Below are 24,552 nucleotides of genomic sequence, written 5' to 3'. Positions count from 1 at the left end.
AGAGGTGGAACTGTGCTCTTTCTGGGCTTTGATGTCAATAACCCTGATCTGACCGGTTCCCTCGGGTGCAAGGAGCCACTTCAGGTGTACATTCCAAATCACAGTTTTATTTCAATGTCATATGATCTGATAGAAAGTAAGACGTCTTCAACATAAGCTTGTACATTTATCAAGGCAGCACAGTTGAGTTGGAGACAGTTCAGGCATCTGGTTGTTCAAAGCTCTTCCACGGATGTTGGAGATTCACCTGTAAACAAAAGGCCCGAAGGCTGTTGGCGGTCACTGGAGACGCGTTTAGAGACAGAGGTAATAAAGCCAGTAGAGGATGTTGACGAAGAAGAAGGTGGTGGGGAAGACGGTGCGAGCGTGGCGGTCGATGTTGTGCGGGTTCTCCACGGTGAAGACCTTGGCCACGTGGCGTGACGCTCTCTTCACCGAGGCCAGGCTGAAGCTCTGGACCGGCGTGTTCTCCACGGGGGCGGGGGGGTTGGCGGGCTCGCTGGGTTTGGGCTCTTCAGCAGGCTCCTGCTCGCTGGCGCCGATCTCCACGGGCTTCTTGGGTTGGGTGGAGGTGACCACCGGGATGGAGCCATTTCCGTTGGATTCCTTGAAGTCTCTCAGTAGCTCCTGTGGACACATCACCGGTGTGACGGTGACCTCATGGTTCAATACTGAAACATCTGAACCAGGAAGTGGGTTCAACCATCTTAGTCAGTGGTGGGCCACCTGAGGCCCCCGTGCCTGTGTTTACGTGGCCCTCATAAGCAAATTCTAAATAGAAAGTTATGCATATAATTTCCATTATATTCAGCATTTCTTATCTATATTTACCATTTATATACAATAAAAAAGTCTATAAAAATGTAGTATTATCAAACAACAGATTTTAATGACATAATGCCATGCTGTCAATACATTTCCTATTTTATAATAGTGAACTACCAAATTTATATCCACTTTCTTAACTGTTTTGGCCTGATGACCCCTTGCATTGGTGTCATTATTATATAATAATGAATGGAAGTGCCCGCCCTTGGTCTCAATGATGGCTAACAATTAAACGATCCAAGTTTGTGACGACGAAGCATTTTCAGAGCCCACTAGATGGCACTATATTACAACCCTATTGATGAAACAACACGTCCTTTTTAATCCGAGTCAGCAAACGTTCGTCAACTCGTCACTTAGTTTTCGTTTGAGATGAGCCTACATTTCTATTTCATCTTTGATTCCAAAGTGTCAATGCCTTTGTTCATTCCTCAGAAGCGTATCCCTTTATTTTCTTCTACCAACTGCAGAAGCTTTTAACGTCCTGAATAGTTTGGCCTTGTAATGATCCGGCGACCTTCTTGAGGAACAGTGACTCATGAAAAATGAAAATGAAAAATGAAAACGCTTCATCGTCTCAGTGTCAACCTCGACTTAATATCTGAGCAACAATAATGCAGATCATAAAACGCCTCACCAGTCACCCCTGACATGACCTGGGTTATTTCCATGGCAACACATCGGACTGGGACTATCACAGGTGAGTTTACGGCCAAGCATTAGAGTCATAGTTGGATGGACAGACGGGGATCAGAGCTCCAAACTGACCTGCTGTAACTGGTCCAGGGTTTGGTGCTGCATGGTGTAGAAGTGTGCGCAGGCGTACTCCAGCAAGGCGCCAAATATGAAGGTGAAGCAGATGCCAAGGTAGACGTCGATGGCCTTGATGAAGCAGTTGGCGTTGGGCAGGGAGGTGCGGGCGCCCATCATCAGGGTGGTCATTGTCAGGACCGTGGTCACTCCTGTTCAACAGAGTCACCAATCAGAATCCTGCATTTCAATTGACTTGCAACTCCAGCTGGATCACAGACGACCAGGAAAGTCAAAGGCCTGAAACTATTGTGGCCGTTGCGTGTGAGAAAAGCTCCCAGTCAAATGAGACTCAGCCAGTTTCCTACGCAACATGGTTTCTTTCTCACAGAGGGACGTCCGAGTCATCATTTTTCAAGTTGGTCCTCGGAGACGACAGACTGAGGGAACCACATGTGACACCGCCAGATGTTCCTCATAGGTTGGTCATAATGGGTCCAGACAAACAGAAGTGGCCTCTATTGCAAGTAGTGGAGCATGTTTTATACTGTAGAACTGTACAATATGCCACTTTTAGCACGTGTTTACTGAAAACAAAAGAACAATGGTCGAGAACAAAAGCTGGAACTTCCATAACAAAAGATGGAAAACTATTTGCTACACATTTTTCCAACAATAAAACTGAAATACTACACCAACATTTTGTTTTCCCAAAACCTGCTAGCACCTTCATTGATAACCAAAAGCCAAAAGAGTAGGTTTAAAGCACACAAAATAGTCCTTAAAACTGGTTGACTGAGACTCCCTGAAAACAATAGAAGTATAGGATATAAATATGAATATAACTAAGTGAATAACTTTGTATAATATATTGAAAATAAAGAATGTTAATTTTCACATAAGCATAGTGACGCTGAAACATCTTGACATAAAGTCAAATTACTCGTTTGAAGGCGCTGGATATCAAAGCACCTCTATAAATATTTGTTCTTTCTCAAACTGGTTATTAAAGCTCATGATGCCCTCTGCAAGACCTGCTTTATGTCCACGTCAGGCCACCATGGTCGTAACGCGCTGAGGACTATTGAGCTGCTTGTGCTAAAATAAACAGCAAATATGTTTTATGCCACACATAATACTGTCATCTTTTCATACCAGCTTCTTCACGTGCAACCCCATTGGGTTTGTCAGTCACCCCTCCATCTCCTTTTGCTCAGCGTCGACGCATGTTTTGACCAACGACACGCAACTTTTACAGCACGAAACCAGCACTCTAACTTGAGCCAGCTCCTATCGTTCTCTTAGCCACGGCTTACTGTCTGTCCCACTGCAGCGTCACTCGGTGGACGATGTTTTTGTGCATGAAAAATACGTCATTCTGCGTGTGAATGGCTAAAATGCCAATACCTGAGACCTGAGTGGCCTAAAACTGCCATCTTCTGTGACATAGCAGAACAAAACTGCCTCTAAACTGGACTCATGTTTGCTGAAGGAATATTAACTTTCTACAAACAAAGTTAAAGCACCAACAAACCAAAATAGTATCCATCTTTAATGCAAATTTCTACCCTCACAATCCAAATGAATCATCAATATTGCGCTTAAATTCAAAGCTATCGAGTTAACTTGCATGAATTGTAACAAAGAACCACAAAAAAACACAACTAACTCCATCACTCACGTGTAAACTTTCAATGTATTTGAACGAAATGTCTGACAAATGACACAGAATTTAGCAGTGAAACTGAAGGAAATTTGTTTGTCTCTTGCTGACACAGACTCTTTTCATAGTGTGTGTGGAGTCATGTGACTTTTGAGACGGCTACAGTTGGAAGTGTCTGAGCAGCGCGAGTGGTCGGTTACACACCGATGCAAGTCCGGGCGGGTACAGAGGACTGGCTGATCCAGAAGGACACCCATGAGAGAACCACCAGCAGAATGGAGGGAACATATGTCTCCAAAATGAAGAAGAGCACGTTCCTCCGCAGAGCGAAGTGCAGCACCAGCTTGGGATATCGTCCTGTGAGGTCACACACACACACACACACACACAGTGTCAACACAGAGGCTCGCCAGCGCCTCCTGAAGGTGCTGTCCTACCGGTCTCATACACGGCCTGGGTCACTGAGGTGTAGTAGCTCTCCACGCTGTACTGAGCCAGACGCAGCGTGTCCAGTCCTCTCACAGAGTCATTTCCTCTGGTCCAGTAAAACACCACGTCCTGCAGATTGTAGCCCCCTGACACACACAGGGAATGAGCTCCGCTCCGACCCTCATGTGTCAAACTAACTGGAGCTGATACTTACTCCCCCGATGGAGATGGAAATGATGATGATGAAAATGATTTCTCCCTCTCTACGCTCTGGAATGATTGATGGGTGTGTGGGGGAGGGTGGGCGGAGAGGTACTCACAGCTCTCCAGCTGCAGCGTGCACACCTGCCGGTCCATCGGGTACTTGGTCAGGTCCATGTTGCAGGCGATGGTGGCCGTGATGCTGAGGTGGGATTAATCAGAGGAAGGGAATGAGTGAACAAGTTGGATCCGGATCTGACATCTCCTGCTGAGACCACACCAAGCAGCAGGAGGAAACACAGGCTGAGATTGCTTCTGTGGCACAAATGAAATCCTGGCCTGCCCCTGAAGTCATCAGGTGCGTGAGGTTAGCCGTGTACGGTTGAAGGCAGACCCAGCTTGGTCGCTCTCTGGAGTCTTTGGCTCCACTCTACGATGCGCTATATGTCTTCAAGCTCAAGCTTTGGGTCTGAAAAGACCCAAAGCTTGAGATTTGCTGCCTCGAATTTGCAAATAATGTACGACCCAGAGCCCTCGCCTGCAGAAGACAGTCCAAGTGAATCACTGCCGCCGTAAAAATAAGATCAACCTGGACCTGATGACTTTCTCCAAACTGCTTTTATCCCCTGTGGAGTAAGTTTCCAGATCAAGTTGTTGTGCTGTGACAGAGAGAGAAGTCTTGTGGGGACTCGCGGATGCAAAGCGTTAGTTTTCAGGCCAATAAATACATAAAGGTCCCTCAAGATTCCCCACAGTGAGGTGACTAATGATGATACATTGTTCTGTTGGGACGTAACCCGAGGCACTTCTAGGCTTCATCAGAGGGAAGTGTCTGATGCTGATGCTTTTGAGCGACACCCAGGACACACAATCCTTCCTCCGCGTCCAAAGCACCTCACTGATGCCTGAGCTACCTGAGTTTGCTGTGCTCAAAGCTGCACGAAAAGCCCCTCCCCCTAGCTTTTAGAGAAACGCTTGGCCTGAGTGGCCTGAACATCTTTATGTCTGAGGTGAAGATGTTCCTCACAAACTCAATCTCCACAGGAAATCTTCAACCATGGGCTCAGACTTAGAGATCCTCACTCATGTCCCTGAGCCAACCAACTGATCCATCATCTGCTTTGTGAATGCCTCTGAAGTTTGTTGTGTATCTTTAATGTCTTGGGCGTCTTTGTTGTCACTGACTGTTGCTGCTGTGACACGTTGAATTTCCCCACTGCAGGACAAATAAAGGACATCTGATCTAACCTGCCGATAAGTTGCCGAGGTCACCAAACCCAAGCCCCTCCCATAGAGCTCCCGAACAGAAGCGCCTTTTTAAAAATGGGATTAGAATCGGTCACCGTAGAGCGTAGAGAACCGTTCCATTGCTGAAGATGCGGATCAGCCGGTTTTCCACTGTGACGTCGTGCAGAAAGGAACGTTTAGAGTCGGGAATGAAGGTGTCAGGAATCCACAGCAGCGACACCAGGCGTCCATCCACGCTGACACTCTCGTTCCCTGGAAAAACCAGTCTGGAGTCCCTCCACCGCTGACGTAGGAAGATAGTGGCAGTGTAATCCTGCAGAGCAGAGTGAACTGTGTAGATCGCTGCCTCAAAGTTGGACCCTACCAGCGTGAAGCATGTCCTACCATATTGATCTCAGAGATGGCATCAATACTTGCTATATCAAGACTCATTCCAATTTCCACTGGACCCTCTGGAAGGAGAAACTGTCAGTGATCAAACTGGAGATGAGGAAACTATCTCCAGGATTTCCTACCATTAAAATTGGGTCTGAGATATCTGTTGTATCCCTTCATCAGCTTCTGGATCGTGGGCTGAAGCTGCGAGTCGTTCCAATCTCCCCACGGATGGTTTGGGAATGTGCAGCAACTGGAAGGAACAATACACTTCAATCTGGAAGCCGCGATTGGGGCTCAATACTGAAATCAATACGCATGTTTAAGGCAGCATGCTGAAACAGGACAAGAGATTGCTCACCACAGTGTAAAGGTCAGGGACAAGCTCAGAAGCTGGACCAACATGGCGGAACAGCAGCTTTGTTCAGGGCAGTTGACAAGGCAATTCTATTACCCGACGAGCCGCATTCAGCCGGAGCGTCTTGTAGTCGAGAGATCAAAACACACCGCAATGAAACACACAAGTAGGAATCCATGGGAAGATACATGAAGTACAGCACGTCAGTGGGCAAGACCACTTCATAAGCTAGTCTGTAAAAAATTAGCTTTGAAAAGGGGATGTTCAAGCTGAGGTTTTGCTCTTGTCAAGCAGGCAATGCCAAAGTCGAGGTGCCCTGAAAAAGAAGACTCAGTTGCTGGTGAGGACCCACACAAGGCCCATCTTCGTCTGACCGGCTGTTCTTAAGGTCAAATGAAAGCTATGACTATGGCACTGGATGATTTGTTCAAGAAGTGGCATGAGACCTAAAATAGAACCTTGTGGAACGCCACACAGAAATGCTGATGTTCCCATGGTAACTGAAGACCAAAGGTTATGAATTAACCGCGCTGTATCCTTGATTCAGTGTCAAAAGTTGGACTGTGGTCTAAAACAAAGACTCCTTGTACAAGGATAGTAAAACACAAGCACTAGCAAGAGAAACCTTTATTGGAATAGAAAGTGTTTTGGTAATTTAAGGAAAAGAATGTTTTTGCTTGGAAAATGACGCGTATTCCAGACACTTCTTTGACTCTGTTTCTGTAAGATTTGCATTAGTTGAACTCAGCCACCACAGGACTAGCCTTGCCCCAGGACAGCAGCTACTGAGAATATACATGTCTCAAAGCTGAAGCCGTCTGCAGTCTAGTATCCACAGTATCCATCGTGTACCCCAATATTAACCTATCTAATTCACTCATTCCCTTTAGAGGGACAGGTAGAGCCTGTCCCTGCTGCCTGGTCCTGGAGCCCTGGGCAGGTCTCTAGTCCATTAAAGGGAACATAAAGACTCTCACCTGTCATGATATGTCAGCTACAGTATGAAGCTGACATCACATGACAGGTGCCATCGCAATATGAGTCGAGCCGCCGAAGCTCCAACACTCATCCTGTCTTATTCTTATTCTCCCTTCACCCCAACTAAGGTTGCTTTTTGTCTCTAAACTGAGCGATTTTTTTCCATTGCTGAATCCCACATGGTTGTTATGATTACTTGTTAGTATTGGAATCAGTCCAGGATCCAGGCTGTAGAAGTGACAGTGGGTGAGGAAAGCTCAGTCCCTTTTAGTGCAGTGCACCAGAGTGAGGTTCAGATCTCTCCTCAGGGTGAAGCAAAATTTAAATAAAAAATGTGGGAGTGGGCGCTGAGACAAAGGCTTCGCACGGTTTGCTGTATCACCTGCTCCTCTTGAGCTCACCACTTCAAGATGGTCAAGTTTGAGGTAGGTTGACTCGCCTCTTGAAAGGTTTCTGTCACCAAACCTGGAGCACTGCAGCAGCGCTCTCAGGGCCGTATGCAGGTGTGCAACACTGTGGCGGTGGGTAATGGATTGCAAACCTCAGGGGAAATGCACGGCGCGGCAGCTTGGCGCGATAGCGCGCTCTCGCCGCGGCCATACTTGTAAAACTTGTATTGATCCTTCCGTCCCATGAATATCTCATTAGCGGGGTCTTGCTTTCACCCACGCACTCCCGCATATGCAGGCGGTAATGAAGAACGCGGGGGGAGATAAAGACACGGTCGTGGCTTGAATATTAAATTTCTCTGTCCTGCGCTGTCAAATCTGCCAGCTGCTGATTGATGCGCCTTCCATCTCATGGTTTATTCACAAATCCCACCACATGCTCCCGTCCCCGGTGTTTTCCACCTCAGCCTTGCAGATATATTTTTAAGTGCCCTCAAGTCGCCCTCACGCCTGCCTCTCTTTGGAAGTCAACGACTCGCGGAACAACAATGCAGTGACATTAATATGCATTGTGTTTGTGCTGCCGTTAAACATGCCCACTAATGGTGCAGCCCACAGATGACAGATGAAGCGTCATGTTGTCCTTCAAGAGCATCTGCTCCCGCTTCAGATTCCTTCTGGAACACACTTACTCCCTCTTCAGACCTCCAAGACGCAATAGTTTTGCTGAGCACTCACCTTTTTCCTCCTGCTTGCCGCACTGATCCTCTTCCCCTCCTGCTTTTTGTTGTGTTTACTCCATCCAGCAGTGAACAGCGTCCCCCCCGATGTTGGACCACCGTCTGCCGGCTGTTTGTGTAGCTCCCTTCGTCTCTCTGAGCTGTTTCATTCATTTCCCACCAGAGTCCCTGCACAAAGCCCCCTCCTTCCTCTCCCACTCACCCAATCATTTGTGCTGCATACCCCCCCCTCCACTGCCCTCCACCCCTGAAGTCCATGCACCTCATGCATGTCCACTTATCTTTATCCTTCCACCTCAACATCAATCTATACTTGACCCTAGCTCCCCCTCATCTGCCCTCTTAAACACGACAGCCCTGACTTCTGAACGTCGACTCCCCAGTGCCCACTTTCTTCATCTCCCTTTTATCATCATCAAAACTACCTTTCTTCCTCCACCTTCTCTTGCCTGGGAAGCACATTCTTCTCCTTCATCTGTGGCTCACGTTCATCCAGCGTTATTGCGTTGCTCCTCTGACATTATCGCCACACAGACAGCGGGGATGGCTGAAACTTTAGGGCTGCTCCCCTGAGCAACAGCCAAAACATGATTGTTTTCTTTGGCTGCCTTTGATGCAGCAACACTATCGCACAGAAACACAAGCCTGGAAAACGAAGTCGAGTAATTACATTTTCTGGCCCGTTCACATCCAGAAAGGAACTTTGTCCAAAAGGGGAGGCTCCTTTGAGCAACTGCATTGTAATGACAAGAGGAAATCCAAATAGCTGCCATTTCAAAGGCTTAAATCCAAAGTAAAGCTGAGTATCTGTGCTTCCCAACACTGTTTCAGCAGGAGCCCATTTACTCAACAAGCAGATCTCATGCTAAACAACCATGATAATGTCTCCATTCAACCCTGTGACTGACAAACAACCTGCCCCTCGCCTTTCAACGGCTGAATTAATGAACCTTCTCCACCTAGGCTGCTATTTTCCCTTAGGCTGCGTCAGTGAGGTCTTAGAGCGAATGATAGAGACTCGCATGCCCCATCACCATATGAAGACAGGAGACTGAAGTCGTGGACCCCTGGACACTACAGAACTGGTAGCTCACCTGGTCCTCATGAGTCATGTCTACAAGAGCCAGTACAGTTCAGCACAAGGTTCTAGTGCTGAGAGAGCGGGATTGATGCTGGACAAGGAGGTTCAGAAAACCTTATATTCTGCATTTTGCCACAAAGCTGACAAATACGGACCAAACACAGCAGTACCAGTGGAAACCATGGGGTGCAGTGTTGCTGTTACTCCCTGATACGTAGCTCTCTGGAGACGGGAAGAAGACATAACAATGGTGGAAACTCTCCATCCTCCAGTGGCCATATATTTACCGGCCTCACCGACCACCGCCTGCTACAACGCTGCCTCCGTTTCCTCTTCTGTGCAAGAGCTACATGATCAACACTGACTCCACAGTCGCCATGTTGGTTCTGGACTTTGTTGTTGTCATTCACTTTTGACTGTGGTCTTTTTTTTCAGGTCCCTAACCAGTAGGAGACTCCTAACAGGACCCTTAACGCCCCTGACAACATTGTTCCAAGGGCCATTGGGATGTTCAAACCCGCTCGCCACTGTGAGGTGTTGTAGGCAAGTATGCCAGTCGTGCAAAAAGGTTTCTGGAAGGTGAGTCTACGTCGGTGCAGCGTCCCATCACGTGGTCAGTTGGAAAGAGCTGAGCCTAAAGGCAAGACTCTACTGCTCAATAACAAACTTGGGTTATGATTGACAGAAGGAAATGGCGTACATAAGAGGCCAGGATGGGATGGACTCAGAGCAGAGCCGCTGCGCCTCCGCTCCAGATGAGGTGGTGTGGGCACCTTCTTAAAACACCTCCTCTGGTACGTGTGTTGGCATGTTGGAGACTGTCTTTCAGTGCCTCCAAATACCTCTCACTGAGTCCTTTCATACCAACATGGATCTGTTTCAGGAATCTGTGCCGCTCAGGATTCCATGAATTTCAGGGCTTTCCACTGAACCAACGATCTCATGGCAAAATAACAAGTTGCTATTCTGAAAACGCTTGTTTCTTTCCCGGGACTACTTGTTTTCATCTAACAATCAAGCATGACTTTTAGTGGTCCCAGCTTTCCAGGGTCTGAACCAGATCTTTTCCCCTCAGAACACGGCATCCGGTTCAAAATTGTGTTTGGGAATTGAGATTGGTGCCGGATTGAAAGGGCTCACAGGCGAGGCTTTTGAGGACAGTCCAAGCCTGTTTGTGCTCAGATGGAAAGGATTGAACCTGAACCTCCACTGGCTTTAGGTTACCGGATGACACCACCTTCACTAGCTCATGAGTCACTGTTGAAGCTCTCAGAGCAAGCCAAGTCCAGTTGCTGTAAACTCAACGCACTTCCCTTTAAATGACTTCAACATGTGTGTTTGGTCCTTCATGCTGTAGCTAGCACACTGATGCCACCGTCGTGCCGTTTGTCTTGCCGCAGCAGCCCGTGCCTTCCCTCCACAATGCTCCCTCCGCTGAATTACCTTGCTGCAGGATCGATACGCTTCAGAATATCTGGTGCAGTTTTGTTAACTGGACACGAATACATGACGATGGTGATGTGGCCTCTCCATTAACAGTGGAGAACGAACAACGTTTAAGCGGCGGTGGTGAGTGATTAATGTCCATTAGCTGCACTTGCAAACTAATTACTGCATCTGACCTCAGAGCGGTCGGAGCTCTCGCACACACCGAAGAGGATAAAGTGCCTAATAACGGCTTATGAGAGTCTGGGCTGCGTCCACTGTGCTGAGTAATTCTGTTAAGTCTCGCTCCTCTGGATGGTCTGCATCTCCTACGCTCACTGAGGTTGTAAACTTCTCATCTTCTCCTTGGTCTGTGCTCCCGTGGCTGTCGGCGGGAATAGATCTTCGGCGTCTTTAATGGTAATGGGGCAGGTCCGCGCGCGGCGAACACGAAGTTGATGACAGTCAATGTGAGTGATGAAGGTGTTTGCTGAGCACCTGGAGGCCAGAGTCTAATCGTTTGATTTACATGGCAGCCAGTGAATAATAACGGTGCTGTGCTGGCAGTGAGTCAGCATGAGCTTTGAGCTGATGTTTACTCTTCACTCAGCCACTTCAGAAGATGTCAGGAGGGTTTAACCACCTGACTTCGTTTCAACACTCCATAACCTTTTGTTCGGAAAAAAAAAAACTGTTAGGTCGTCTTTCATGCTCGGCAATGTTGGAGGACATCAAGACGCAGAGTTGATCCCAGCTAATCCATTCATTTGCTTTATTGCAGTCAAGGTCAGGTCGTGGGGGCAGCAGCCTGGGCCTGCCCCCCTGGACAGGCTCAAAACTCCGCCTCCTTGGTTGAGCTTGTCGCTCAAAATGTTGGGAGCTTATATCTGCAGTCTTTCAGTTAAGATGTGAAGCTCACGATGACAGGTGAAGGTAGGAATGTAGATGGACTGCCAAAATGCTCTGAAAAAACAGAGAGCAGTACATTGTAAGCTCTAGCAAGGAGGTCATGTGATCATCGCCGTTGATTTGTTTTGAAAATAATGTCAACTTCATGTTGACAATGGTACCAGAGAGGAACTGCCGTGCTGCACGTTATCATCTGAATCCAGCAAGGTTGTGAGGGTCACGACATGATGTGATCTTCATCCCACAGCGGTTTAGGATTGCTGGGCGACTCGGGAACATGACATATCAGTGCTCTGGTGGTCGCCAGTTTCATCGCTGCATTCCCAGTCAGCGATTTTCCTGTGTGCTCTCTGAGTCATTTCATTTTGTTTTCTTTTTTTTTTAAATTTGTTTTGCAGGCTCTGAGGCTAATGTTGTGCTGAGGGCAGCATGTGTTTTGCACTTATTGAATTGCTGGTGTGCACCGATGCTACCCCTGACAGGATATGTCACAGGATTTACCACAAAGCCGTTCGCAAGGAACTGAATAACCGTAGTAGTCTATTTTCAGCTATACCCGCCACTGTGAGCGATCGCTGCTCCTTCCTCTCACATTCACTCTCCCCCATCCACGAGCAATGAAACGACTCAATTACAATCTTTTCAGATTGAGAGAAATGCTCTCAAATTGTTTACTGAGAAAATAAGTGAGAAAACCGTCTGGTTTCAAATGTTTATTAAGAAAACAAAAACATGAAAAAACCATTAAGGATGATGTGAAAGCAGAATAATATGCTCTAATCATTTCATTTCACAGTTTGAAATAATGGTTTATTGGTGGAGGGAAAAGGAAATGGGTTATTAAAATATTCGTAGTGCAGTTAAAAAGGCGTAAAATGTGCCTTAAAAATTATGACTCCAATGATCCCTTGATTATCAGTGGAGTTTAGAATTCAGAATCACGCCTCGAAAACAGGGGCCTCCTGGTCTCACTCACACGGAGAAACGCAACACTGTAGAGCAAGACTCCAGTGTTGTGTCACATGTGTAAACTGAACTAGGCAGGATGCTGAGTTCAGCAAATCAGGAGGCTGAACAGCTTGAAATGTTTAAAGCTTTAAATGTGCACGTAATATTCAACAAAATAATGGGTCAGAGAATCCTGCCATATAGTGACAAACTTGCTGTTTAATTTCACATATACTAGCGAGACAATTCTGTGAAAAGTCGATGAAAAAAAAAGAATATTTATTTATTTTGGTCATGATATTTGTTTATATATTATTATAGGTATTTATTTATTGTCTTGTGTTGCTTGATAGCTTGTGACTTCAAAGTGTTTTTTATGGATGCTGACGCTTTGTGCACGTCCAATGTTTGTTGTGTATCTTTAATGTGCTGGGCTTCTTTCTGTCTCTGTTGTCATTGACTGTTGCTGCTGTGACATGCTGAATTCCCCCTCTAATGTAATGTAATGTAATCTGAATTTCCATCAAAACTGTGTCATGAAACCTCATGGACCCATCACTGGTGGATAGAGTCTGGACTGGATAGAAGCGGTCCAGCTGCTGCCATAATAACTATGTTTCAGGCAATATTTACTTCACTTTTGGTTCCAAGCCCATGAAAGTTGCAAGCTCCTTTATCCCGATCTATTTTCTACTCATCTGCAGGCCGTGCCTTTTGGATGAAAGAACCTTTCGTCACAGCATTTTCAAAGCAAAAATACTGACGTGTGTTTGCCTCGCAACTGAAGTGAACTGTATGAAGCCTGACTCTTGGCTGACGTTCAGCTGGCATCTATTTTCAAAACCAACCAAATGGGCCGTCTGGAGTCCATACAGTGAGCTATCAACTGCTGTGGGCCCGGTGTGTACAGAGCCATTTGCACGTCATTAGAGAACAAGAGACAAGTTATCACAGAAACTAATCCTCGCACTGGCAGTTTACAATTATGTTCCAACCGACCGACAGCCTCAAACTCTCCTGAACCAACACGCAGAGTTTTCCATTTGACTATTATATCCTTGTTAAGAGCCTAAAAATCCCATGGCTGACCTGCAGTGACCAGACATCTGCAGGCAGTGGTTCAGGAGACTTGTGACAGCTTCCTGTCCAAGAGCCCGCCATCTATCGATCCATGAGCCAACCCAAAACTGCCCTTTCACACCCTCTGAGTGAGTGCCACAGAACCATGCGACACACCACGTGGAGCGAGCATTACGCTGTCACCGTGTCTCACTTAGCGCTGCCCCTGTCGCTGGGAATGGAAACGTCACTGCCCTCGCCATGGCGCTGTGATTTGCTGTCTTGTGACAAATGGAAATGTCACACTGCTGCCCCGGAGATGGACGTGGATAAATCTGCCCTAAACGACTGTGACGGCCGCCAGAAGGAACACGTATGAATTAATGTGGCGGAGAAACTCAGCGTCCTGCTCACAGACCCCATGATACAGTGGCCACTTGTCAAATGTTGCTTTTACACAACCGACACAGTCAAAATAGATTGAGTTTTATTAAATTCAGCAAATCGCTTTGCCTGGGTGCCAGTTGAAATGTCAACAAATGTGACTCCTGAATCCCGTACATCTATCTGAGTCTCTGTTGACTCAATTGCTTTTCGTGACATGGACACAGTCACTGACATGGACGTCAGTTGTAGGGGTTTTAAACAACAATTGACATGTCATCATGTGAAGAATGAAAGGAACGCCATCTAATGGCTCACCTAACCCCAACCTCCATCCTTCTTTTACATGCCGCGCTGCCAGCGGTGCCAGGATATGCCGCGGAAGGCAGAACACGTGCTTCAGTTGAAAAGCTAATGCATCAACATGCAACGCTGAAGGCTGCCTTCTGCGTCAGTATAGGATGCACAAATCCACTTTTCCAACGTCAATATCTGAAGCCAAGGGAGTGAGGAGGGGTTGCAACCACTGAGACGTAACTCTGCCCTCCCCCTAACTAATTTTCCGATGTGGAGCTGTGACATGTTGAAGTTGAAGTTCAAGATTGTCTTCTCTCTCTTTAGGCTTCTCCCCTCAGGGGTGGCCACAGCGGATCATCCTCCTCCATCTCACCCTGTTCTCTGCTTCCTCTTCTCTCAAACCTACAAACCTCACGTCCTCCTTCACCACCTCCATCAATCTCCTCTTTGGCCTTCCTCTCCACCTTCTGCCTGGCAGTTCAAACCTCAACATCTTCCTACCAATGTACTGGCTCTCTCTCCTCTGTACATGTCCAAACCATCTCCATCTAGCCTCTCTGACTTTGTCTCCTAAACACCTGAGCACATGTGCTGTCCCTCTGATCTACTGCTTCCCGATCCTATCCATCCTGCTCACTCCCAGAGAGAAGCTCAGCATCTTCATCTCTGCTACCTCCAGCTCTGCCTCCTGTCTTTTCCTCAGTGCCACTGTTTCCAAACCATACAACATTGCTGGCCTCACCACCCTTTTGGACACTTTCCCTTCCATCCTTGCAGACACCCTTTTGTCACACATCACACCTGACACTTTTCTCCAATGATTCCATCCTGCCTGCACCAACTTCTTCACCTCTTTCTCACACTCTCCAAGGACTCTTCAAGATTGTATATGCCAAAATGTGCTCTTTTTGAGTCAGTAAAAGCAATGGCTACATATGGTGGTGATAACCATTGGTTAGGTGAGGGAGAAGCCAGTGTGGCAGAGGGAAGCGAGGAAGAGAGTGCGGGCAGGAAGGGACAAGCGGAGAGTGGTGGGCTTAAGAGTGTAAGGGAAGTCAGTGATGAAGAGGTTGGCCTTGGAGCTGGAAGAGAAATGAGGACTGTATATGTAGGGACAGGAAATTAGATGAGGTGAGATGGACACATGGAGAGGAGAGATGTGGTGAAGATGGAGACACCGGCAACCAGTGAGGCTCAGGGACGATGATGAAGACAGGTGAAGTGGAGGACTCTGACTTGCTGTGGCAGCCCCTGATGGGAACAGCAGAAGGATGACGTGAAGCCTCATATTACCTCACTGCTGGTGCAGATGCCCTTAACCAGGTTATTTCAATGTTTTACTCAGAGTTCCACGAACTCTGTCCTCATGAATACAAAGGTCCTGCCATGCAAATTCCCTCAGAATGGCGTTGTCATTAAGGGGAGCTGACTCCATGATAAAATAACAGCCCACCGTCGGCATAGTTGGTCTAATCCTACGGCCAAAGGAAACAAATCTCAAAGGGAATATCTTAATACCATCTCCTCTGTTGCGCTCACATCCTGCTGCCTTCAGCTCTCCACTCCTGCAGGTTCTGGGGGAAATGTTTTGTCTGGGGATATGAAAATGCACCGCCTGATCTCTGTAGAGCAGCAGAGCCGCCAAAGCGTAATTGAAAGGCGTCGGAATCAGCGCGCGGAGAGCGTGGCTCCGCCGGCTGTCGGCGTCTGGGACCACAACCCACCTGCAGCACCAGGAAACAACAATTAGTTCTGGAACATCAACTATGTCGCCCTCCGAGCATTATCAAACAAATAGATGTAATTGTTCCCGCGGTTCTGACAGATGGCGCTGGTTTTAATTGATCAATCGCAGTGAAAGGATTTACTGAGTTGCAGTTAGTTCCCCTGAAACCTCAGGAATCTTTTATTACCGGTGATGTTGCTGTGAGGTTTTATTGCTCTGACAATAACAGAGATGTTGACCTCCCACTGAGGTCAGCAGGGGTCAGTCGAGAGGGACGGCCCAGTTCATTTTGTTGGTAATATTGAAAGGCCACCAGGGTCACTGAGTTCACTCGGGTACGAAACATACTCCGAGGCATCTTCTCCGCGTCATGAGTCGTCGGTTGTTGAAAATACGTGACTGCGGTCTTGCTCATTTATCTGACCCAGATCAGAATATCATAGACTGAGTCACAAATCTCAACATAAATGGAGACTTCTATGACTCCAAATAAGCGAAAGCAAAATCCTTGACGGCGGTTTCCTCCGGATGGAGCCGTCCTCTAGGGTCAAAACTCACTCAATGACGCTCAATAAACTGACCCAGATCTGTGCTCTTCACGGTGAGTCACCAATTTCTCCTGACTCTGATAGCAACCTAAATTCATGGGAGACTGATCGAGGCGTTTCCTAGTTCTTGTTGCGGATTGAACTGTCAGCAAGATGAAGCTTCAAGACACATCCAGGCTTGATGTTTTGGATTTCAGTTTGCTTTACTTTTTGTCATTTTAGTAATATGGGCATATATATATATATATATATATATATATATATATATATATATATATATATATATATATATATATATATATATATACATGCTAAGTCGGAGCTCCAACTAGTTTTTGAGCAAGTCACATGGTGTGGTGTGAAATCCTCTGCAGCCTTGACACAAGCGTCACTGAACGTCCCCCCTGAGCAGCAGCCCTTTTTCCCTGCAAGAGAAAAGTGCCCCCTGTTTAGTTATTCTTTTCTTCATTCTTATATTCTTCAGCAAAAAAGTCACTGCCTCATCAGTTCTGCCCAAATGTATTTCTTGATCTGACAGGGCATATGTTTGAGTTTGGGTGAGAATCTTTTCCTGACAGCAAAGCCCGAGCCATGGTTCCTCCCATCCTCATGCCACACATCAGACACGAAAACTCAGTTTGAGCGATCGACATTGTGAATCGCTGTTAAAAAACACAAAATGGCCTTGTTTATGTGGTTTGATATTTCGAACTGGCTCACGGTAAAATGAATTACATTTAAAAACAGGATGTGAACCGGCAACCTTTTGTTCCACGGCGAGGTCCTCCGATCACGACAACACCTCTGATGGACCGCTAAAGTTTCGGGTTCTATTTTTTTCAGTGATGATCCGACCCAGTAACAACAGTAATGTTTGCGATGGATGCCGCTTTATTTCTGACTCAAGCACCAGCACCAAAAACGTAGAGGATGCTTCAAACTCAACAGACGTTGAGGCAATTTTTTGAATCCCACTCATCCAAGTGAGTCCCTGTGAAGTCACCAAAATAGCAGCAGCTCGTAGCTAGAGTACGTGACCTCGGAGTGTGACATGAATCGCTCAGAATATTGACCAGGTTGAACTTTAATCTGGATCAGTTCTGGTGGCAGAGGTGAAATAAATTATATTGATTTTTTTTTTTTGCCTTCTGCTGACCCATATTTATTAGGTTTAAAAAAATCCTGGCTTTGTATTGTGTTGAAGCTACTGACAGGCAGGTGTGTGGATCGCCGTTTCCATCCTCTGTGTTGGCAGAAGTGACTTCCGAGCAGCTGGAGTCCCTGCTTTACATCTCATGACACATTTCTGGATTCATTCCAGTCGGTCCAAGACAGATGTCACGTCTCCACAGGCAGAAACGCTGAGTGTAATTCCAGCAAAGTTACATCTAAATAGTCTATCAGTCGTTCGTTGCTGAGTCCTGTGACAAATAGCATTAGCTCACCATGCAGGGAGGCTCATTTTGACAGCTCAGTGTGTTGCCGGTGAAAACTGCAAATATCTGCAGATGTGTGGGAAGCACACCAGCATTTTCGTTGTGTCTATGAACAGACGTGAAACATCAATTTAGGCTCAGGTCTTCTTCCACCATTGAGCTAATATCCTATGCTTCTGTTTTGTCCATCGCTGGATTTTTGTGCCCCGTTCGGCCTCCAGACGCTCTTCAAGTGACCTCCTACAGTGTCAAGTGCGTGGCTGAAAGTGTGCAGATGAGGAGCAGTGGAAATAAAACACGGCCTCTTTCACGCAGCAACCTTGAGAGAGCCAGACTGCTGGTGGGTGGATGCTGCAATTACTGGTCCGGTCTCGCCGGACACAGAGGAAGAGGTAGGTGGTGTTTGTTTGTGTTTTCAAATGTATCACTGCCAATCAAACAGACTGAAAAGTCATTCCCCTCATGAAGTCTCAGGGTTTGGAGCCAGTCCAACATAACCTGGGTTTGAGGTGGGGGACACCCTGGACAGCAAGCTGTGGACATTTAGAGATGGGTCCAGGTCCAGCTTGTGTTCATGGCACAACAACGTCTGTTGCATCTAACTACTGATGGGTGGATGAGGTATCATGAAACAGTGTCATAATGTTCAGAGGCCACAAGATGGAGCTCTTGGTTTAGAAATGATGTGAGCTTTCATTGAATTTAGAACATTTTTCAGCAGACAGTGCCATCTTGTGGCCTCTGAAAATCAGGACACTGTTTCATGAAACCTCATCTACCCTTCACTACGTCTAAGTGACCAATCACGAAGGCGTTTTGCAAGTCATACTCATCATGATGTCGATTCGAAATCTGGTATGTTAACCGGAGAAAAGAAAGTGGTCATATCAGCAGAGATTATGCCTGTATGTGGGCAACCTTGTGTTCGGATATAACTAGTAATGGGTCTATGAGGCTTCATGAAACAGTGTCCTGATTTTTAGAGGTCACCAGATGGCGCTCTCAGCTGTAAAATGTTTGGACTTAAACAGCTAATTCGATGAAACCTCACATCATTTGTAAACCAAGAGCGCCATCTAGTGGCCTCTGAAAATTATGACACTGTTTCATCAACCCTGCACGACTGTTTCATGATACTTCACCTCGTCATCACTAACTCTAACCATTGTCATGACCCAGATGTTGAACCCAGATGGGGGCGTAGCCTGAATGGCTGATCTAAGAATTTAGACTCACCTATATGTTTTGCCTCAAGCTTGGTTTGACTCACCCCAGTAACTGAGAGAAATTTATATCCACTCATTTTATGCTGAAGTCAATGGCGTAAGCTATTAAAAGTGTGTCTGAGTCGCGGTGGCCATCAATCTTTTCTAACTTCTTAATGACTTCCCTCTGGATTAAATCAAAGACAGGCAATGCTGAAACTATCCACCTTTTTAGCCCAGAAGAGTCGGTCTGAATCCCTCGAATTGTGATAGAACTCGCAGTCATGGGTGCTACATGTGTGTAAGCTCATTGTTACGGATGATGCAGGGAAGGAGGCTGCGGTGTGGGCGCCCAACGATGTGGATGAATGTGGTGTGTCGCTCCTCTCCACCCACTTGTCACATTGTTAAGCAGGATAAATGCACGCCTCCATTCTCATCTTTTGAAATCTGCATTCATGTATTCAGAGTTCTAAGGCCTTGTTAAGAAAGAGCACCTCATATCTATTTATATCAAGCATGGAAGTTGGATTTTCCTAAACATATGGAAATTGTTTGGACTCTTTGCTCTGCTCCCTCTGCTGTCTACCTGCTGAGCATCACTGGCGGCCGCTAAGGAGACTCCAACACGCACAAACATTTTCCTCCTTGCATTCTGATGCGACGTCCACGGGTCCTTTGTTCAATATCAGGCCTGTCTCAGCTGTCGCTTCCGTTTCATTTCGACTTGACAAATCGCTTTTCATGTAGATTGGAGTTTCCACTCCTGAATTATATGGATGAAATTAATTTCCTTGCATCATCAGCAGCGCATGGTCGACATTTTGTGCGCACAGTAGCAGGCATCTTGAGAAACACAGTCATGAATTTAAAGCGCGAAAGTGTCTGCTATTCTTGTTGTACATGACAAAGTGGCACGTTCACATGGAAGCTGCAGCACCAAAGCCAGAGTTTTGGCAGAATTCACTTGAAAAGTTTCCTCTGAGCTTTAATCCTCGTAATCCTACGCTGTGGATGAGTGAGCAAAGTTCAACCTGTCCAGAAACAGAGCGTCTGCGACCCTGTGCTGCTGCTCAGTGGCCTGGGAAACATGGTGGGTACTGAAAAACAAAAATCAACTGGCTCATCTGACGGGCCACACATGTGAAGATTTTCAAAACCTTTATCTGCCATGACGTAATCTGATCATGACGTAAGACTCACCAATGATTGGGAATCACGTCAGAAAACTCGCGAGATAAAATGAGCTGGTTTGACAACAAATATCAAACACAACTCGCAACATGGAAGTGCATCTGGTGATGATGGTTTTAAATTTTTTTGGGTTTTTTTTTTTGCTGAATCCTGAAAGAAACCTCATAACTAAATAGGAGGATTGTGGCAGGACAAAACGGTCCGGAGTCGCTGGTTGAGAACGTGATGTTTTTTATTGTCTCTCGGGCCACAACACTCAAACACGTTTCCCCGCACAGCCTCTATATATACCCTCGGTCAGGACCCTACCCATCATACCTCTGGGTGAGAGGCCACACCTCCCGAGTGCCCACCACACAGCTCCCCCCCGAACACCCAGAGGGAAACACAAGGGCCTCAGGGCCTTAAACAGTTTTTTTTTTTTTTTAACCAGTACAAACAGCAAACCAAAAACTTGAACTTTTACTTGAAGTCGGCATAACGACTGTTGGGTTTTAACAATCTGCCGAAAATACTCCGTTTCTCCTGGAGCGCAACTGTTGGAGAAACGTCTTCGGCTGCCGGCTCTGCACCAGAAACTGTTGTCCTTGAGGTCTCAGCCGGGGGACGCCCACGACGCGGAACCTGGCCTGGCACCACATCTTCCCCTGTCACAAAATGAGCAGGCTTGAGTCTGTCCAGTGATATATGCTCACGACGGCCTCCCATATCAAGCACAAAACATTTGTCACCCCTCTCTAGTACCCGAAAAGGGCCATCATACAGGGGTTTAAGTGGAGACCTGTGAGCATCATGACGGACGAAAACAAAACGAGCCGTCGCCAGCTTTGTCGGCACGAACGACTGCGGAAAACAATGGTGCACCGGCACGGGGGCTACAAAAGACTCAGTTAGCATGGGACAACGAAACCCTGCCGGCCCCTCAGGCAAAAACTCCCCTGGCAGACGAAGTGGTTGACCGAACACCAACTCCGCCGGAGAGGCATCTAGATCCTCCTTAGGAGCCGAACGCAACCCCAGCATCACCCACGGCAAACGATCAACCCAGTTTGCGTCACAGAGAGCAGCACGCAACGAGGCCTTCAGAGACCGGTGAAAACGCTCACACATGCCGTTCGATTGCGGGTGATAGGCAGTTGTGCGATGGAGTTGCGTCCCCAGGGACTTCGCTAGTCCTGACCAGAGCTCGGAAATAAACTGGGAACCTCTGTCTGAAGTGATGTCAGACGGAGTCCCAAAACGTGCGACCCAAGCGAAAAGGAACGCACGCGCCACCTCTGCAGTAGAAGTAGATGAAAGAGGAACAGCCTCCGGCCACCGAGTGGTGCGATCCACCACTGTGAGCAAATGGGTGAAACCTTGAGAAGGTGGTAGTGGCCCCACCAAGTCTACGTGGACGTGATCAAACCGCTTGGTTGGAATCTCAAACGGCTCCAGAGGGGCCTTTGTGTGCTGCTGTACTTTTGCCCGTTGACAAGCTACACACGCGGCTGCCCAACTTTTCACGTCCTTCCGTAAACCAGGCCACACAAATTTCTGCCCCACCAGCTTAACTGATGCCCGGACTCCCGGGTGAGAGAGAGAATGCACCAACTCAAACACACGACGTCGCCAACCTATTGGCACCACCGGCCTGGGGCGACCCGTGGAGACGTCGCACAGAAGAGCTGGACTGCCCTCCTGCACCACTGCCTCCTCCAGCTTGAGACCAGAACCGCTTGACTTGAGACAGAGAACATCTGGGTCCCCAGTCTGGTCAGCAGCCATCTTAAAAAAGTCGACCCCAAGATACACAGGGCACACCAACACCCGAGACAGGCAATCCGCAACTGGATTTGCTTTACCGGCGACGTGCTGTATATCGGTGGTAAACTCGGAAACAGCAGCCAGGTGGCGCTGTTGACGAGCAGACCAAGGCTCTGTCACCTTGCCCATGGCGAAAGTCAGCGGCTTGTGGTCCACATATGCGGTGAACTCACGGCCCTCCAGCAGGAAACGGAAATGACGCGTAGCCAGGTAAAGTGCTAAAAGCTCTCTGTCAAACGTACTGTATTTCCGCTCATTGTCCCGTAACCTGCGACTGAAAAATGCCAGTGGCTGCCACACACCAGCCACGCGCTGTTCTACCACAGCGCCCACAGCAATGTCGGAAGCATCAGTTGTGAGAGCAATGGGTACCTGTGACGCAGGATGAGCCAAAAGTGTTGCGTTAGCCAGAGCAGCTTTCGCGCCGTCGAAAGCCTGCTGCCTCTCGGAGGTCCATTCGACCTGATCGTTGGCCTTTTTCAGCCTCAAAGCCTCATACAACGGCTGCATAAGGTGAGCTGCGCGGGGCAGGAAACGGTTATAAAAATTAACCATGCCCAAAAACTCCTGTAGGGACTTGACAGAGACCGGCCTAGGGAAAGCTGACACGGCTTGCACTTTAGCCGGTAAAGGCACAGCACCCTGCGACGAAATGCGATGGCCTAAGAAGTCAATACCTGGGAGGCCAAACTGGCACTTGGCTGTGTTCACGATCAGACCGTGATCATGGAGACGCTGGAAAACCTGCCTAAGGTGTAGCTGGTGCTCCTCAACTGAAGGACTGGCCACCAAAATGTCGTCCAAGTACACAAACACAAATTCCAGGTCGCGCAACACAGAGTCCATCAACCGCTGAAAAGTTTGTGCTGCCCCCTTTAGGCCAAAAGGCATGCGCAGGAACTCGAACAACCCAAATGGCGTTATGACTGCGGTTTTAGGGACGTCCTCTGTACGTACAGGAACCTGATGATAACCCCGCACCAGATCTATTTTTGAGAACACCTTCATGCCCGCTAAACGCACCGAGAAATCTTGGATGTGTGGGATGGGATAACGGTCATGCGCAGTCACATTATTTAACCGACGGAAGTCTCCACACGGTCTCCAAGAGCCGTCTGCTTTCGGCACCATGTGTAAGGGTGAGGCCCAGGGACTGTTCGAGCGCCGCACTATACCCAAGCGTTCCATCGTAGCGAACTCCTCCTTGGCTATGGCTAACTTAGCCGTGTCTAGACGCCGAGCGCGCGCGAAAACCGGAGGCCCCACCGTGGGAATGAAGTGCTCCACCCCATGTTTGGCAACAGAGGACGAAAAAGCAGGCGTTGTAAGAGATGGAAAATCGGTCAACAACTTCTGATAGCCGTCTCCCGTTGCAACACAGCTGGCATGCGTCAACGAGCCGGGTCCTCCAGCCTGACACGGAAATGAGGCAAAAGTCACCGCGTCAATCAAACGACGGTTAGCCACGTCCACCAACAAACTATTGGCACAAAGAAAGTCCGCGCCGATGATGGGAACCGCGATGGATGCGATCACAAAATTGAAAACAAAACTGTGTCCATTGAAATTAACTGTCACCGACCTAGTTCCAAAAGTCTCAATGGAGGATCCGTTTGCCGCACTCAAGGACGGCCCGCGCCCTCGCGCCGACAAGTCCGCGTCAGCCGGAGGTAAGAGACTTTTCTGCGAACCCGAGTCCACCAGGAATCTTCTTCCCGAGAGCGAGTCCTTCACGAACAGCAGCTCCTCATGCTCGCCAGCGCCCACAGCTGCTACTGAGCGCTGGCTCTGTCGTTTCCCGGAGCCTTGAACGAGCAAGGAGGGATGCAGCGGCGAGCCTTGACGCCAAACCGACGATGAAAGAAACAGAGCTCATCGCGCCTTCGCCGAGGAGCGACACCGACCGCCATCGTCATCTCCGCCTCTTGCGCCGTGATCTGCTGGGGATCCGCTGTCACACTCTGTACGGTCGCTCGTCTGGAAGTCATCAGGATTCGATCCGCCTCTTCAGCCAAACCGCGGAAGTCGCCGGCGTCCAGGCTCGGTGAGTTCGCCAGAGTGGAGCGCACCGTCAGCGGGAGCTGGCGCAGGAAGAGGTGAGGGAAAAGGAAACCGCCGTCCTCCGACCCGAGTAGCGACAGCATCTCGTCCATAAGGTCCACCGCGGAACCGTCGCCCAAGCCCGGTAGCGACAAGAGTTTATCCGCTCTCTCCGCGGCAGACAAACTATAGCGCCGAAGGAGAAGCTGCTTCAGCGCGACGTACTTGCCGTGTCGTGGTGGGGCTCGCAGCAGTTGCATGACGCGGCGTGTGGACTGCCGGTCCAGAGCCGCAACGACCAAAAAGTACCGTGACTCGTCTGCCACAACTCCACGCAGGTGGAAAAGCGCCTCGACATGCTGAAACCACGGAGCCGGATCGCTCTGCCAAAACTCCGGGAGTTTAACCGATCCCTCCAAGCTGGTCGGCTGCGGGAACTGGAGCGCTGAAGCCGAGGGGGAAACACGTCCCTCGGCTGAAGATGAGGGAACATAGTCCTCGTCCACCTCGAGCATGTTCAAAAACGGGGTCACCA

General features: G+C 48.1%; 2 protein-coding genes across 2 annotated transcripts; both read right to left on the bottom strand.

The window, feature by feature from the left end:
• Positions 1-122: 122 nt before the first annotated feature.
• On the bottom strand, positions 123-8,066 carry gabrp (gamma-aminobutyric acid type A receptor subunit pi). The gene is made up of 10 exons (XM_053879144.1): positions 7,958-8,066; positions 5,856-5,975; positions 5,635-5,747; positions 5,504-5,571; positions 5,215-5,432; positions 3,991-4,073; positions 3,679-3,816; positions 3,446-3,598; positions 1,597-1,790; positions 123-627 (listed from the first exon to the last, which is right to left on the bottom strand). Exons 2-10 carry the CDS (start codon positions 5,897-5,899, stop codon positions 295-297), a joined length of 1,344 nt encoding a protein of 447 aa, XP_053735119.1. The 5' UTR covers positions 5,900-5,975; positions 7,958-8,066; the 3' UTR covers positions 123-294.
• A 12,544-nt stretch (positions 8,067-20,610) lies between these two features.
• On the bottom strand, positions 20,611-24,532 carry LOC128767052 (uncharacterized). Its single transcript, XM_053878750.1, has 2 exons — positions 23,995-24,532; positions 20,611-23,848 (listed from the first exon to the last, which is right to left on the bottom strand). The coding sequence occupies exons 1-2, from the start codon at positions 24,530-24,532 to the stop codon at positions 20,634-20,636; spliced, it is 3,753 nt and encodes a 1,250-aa protein (XP_053734725.1). The 3' UTR covers positions 20,611-20,633.
• Positions 24,533-24,552: the final 20 nt, after the last annotated feature.

The sequence above is a fragment of the Synchiropus splendidus genome, chromosome 11 (genome assembly GCF_027744825.2).
Source record: "Synchiropus splendidus isolate RoL2022-P1 chromosome 11, RoL_Sspl_1.0, whole genome shotgun sequence".
Lineage (NCBI taxonomy): Eukaryota > Metazoa > Chordata > Actinopteri > Syngnathiformes > Callionymidae > Synchiropus > Synchiropus splendidus.
Note: the sequence above shows the minus strand (reverse complement) of the source record. Positions and strands in the feature narration are given on the sequence as shown.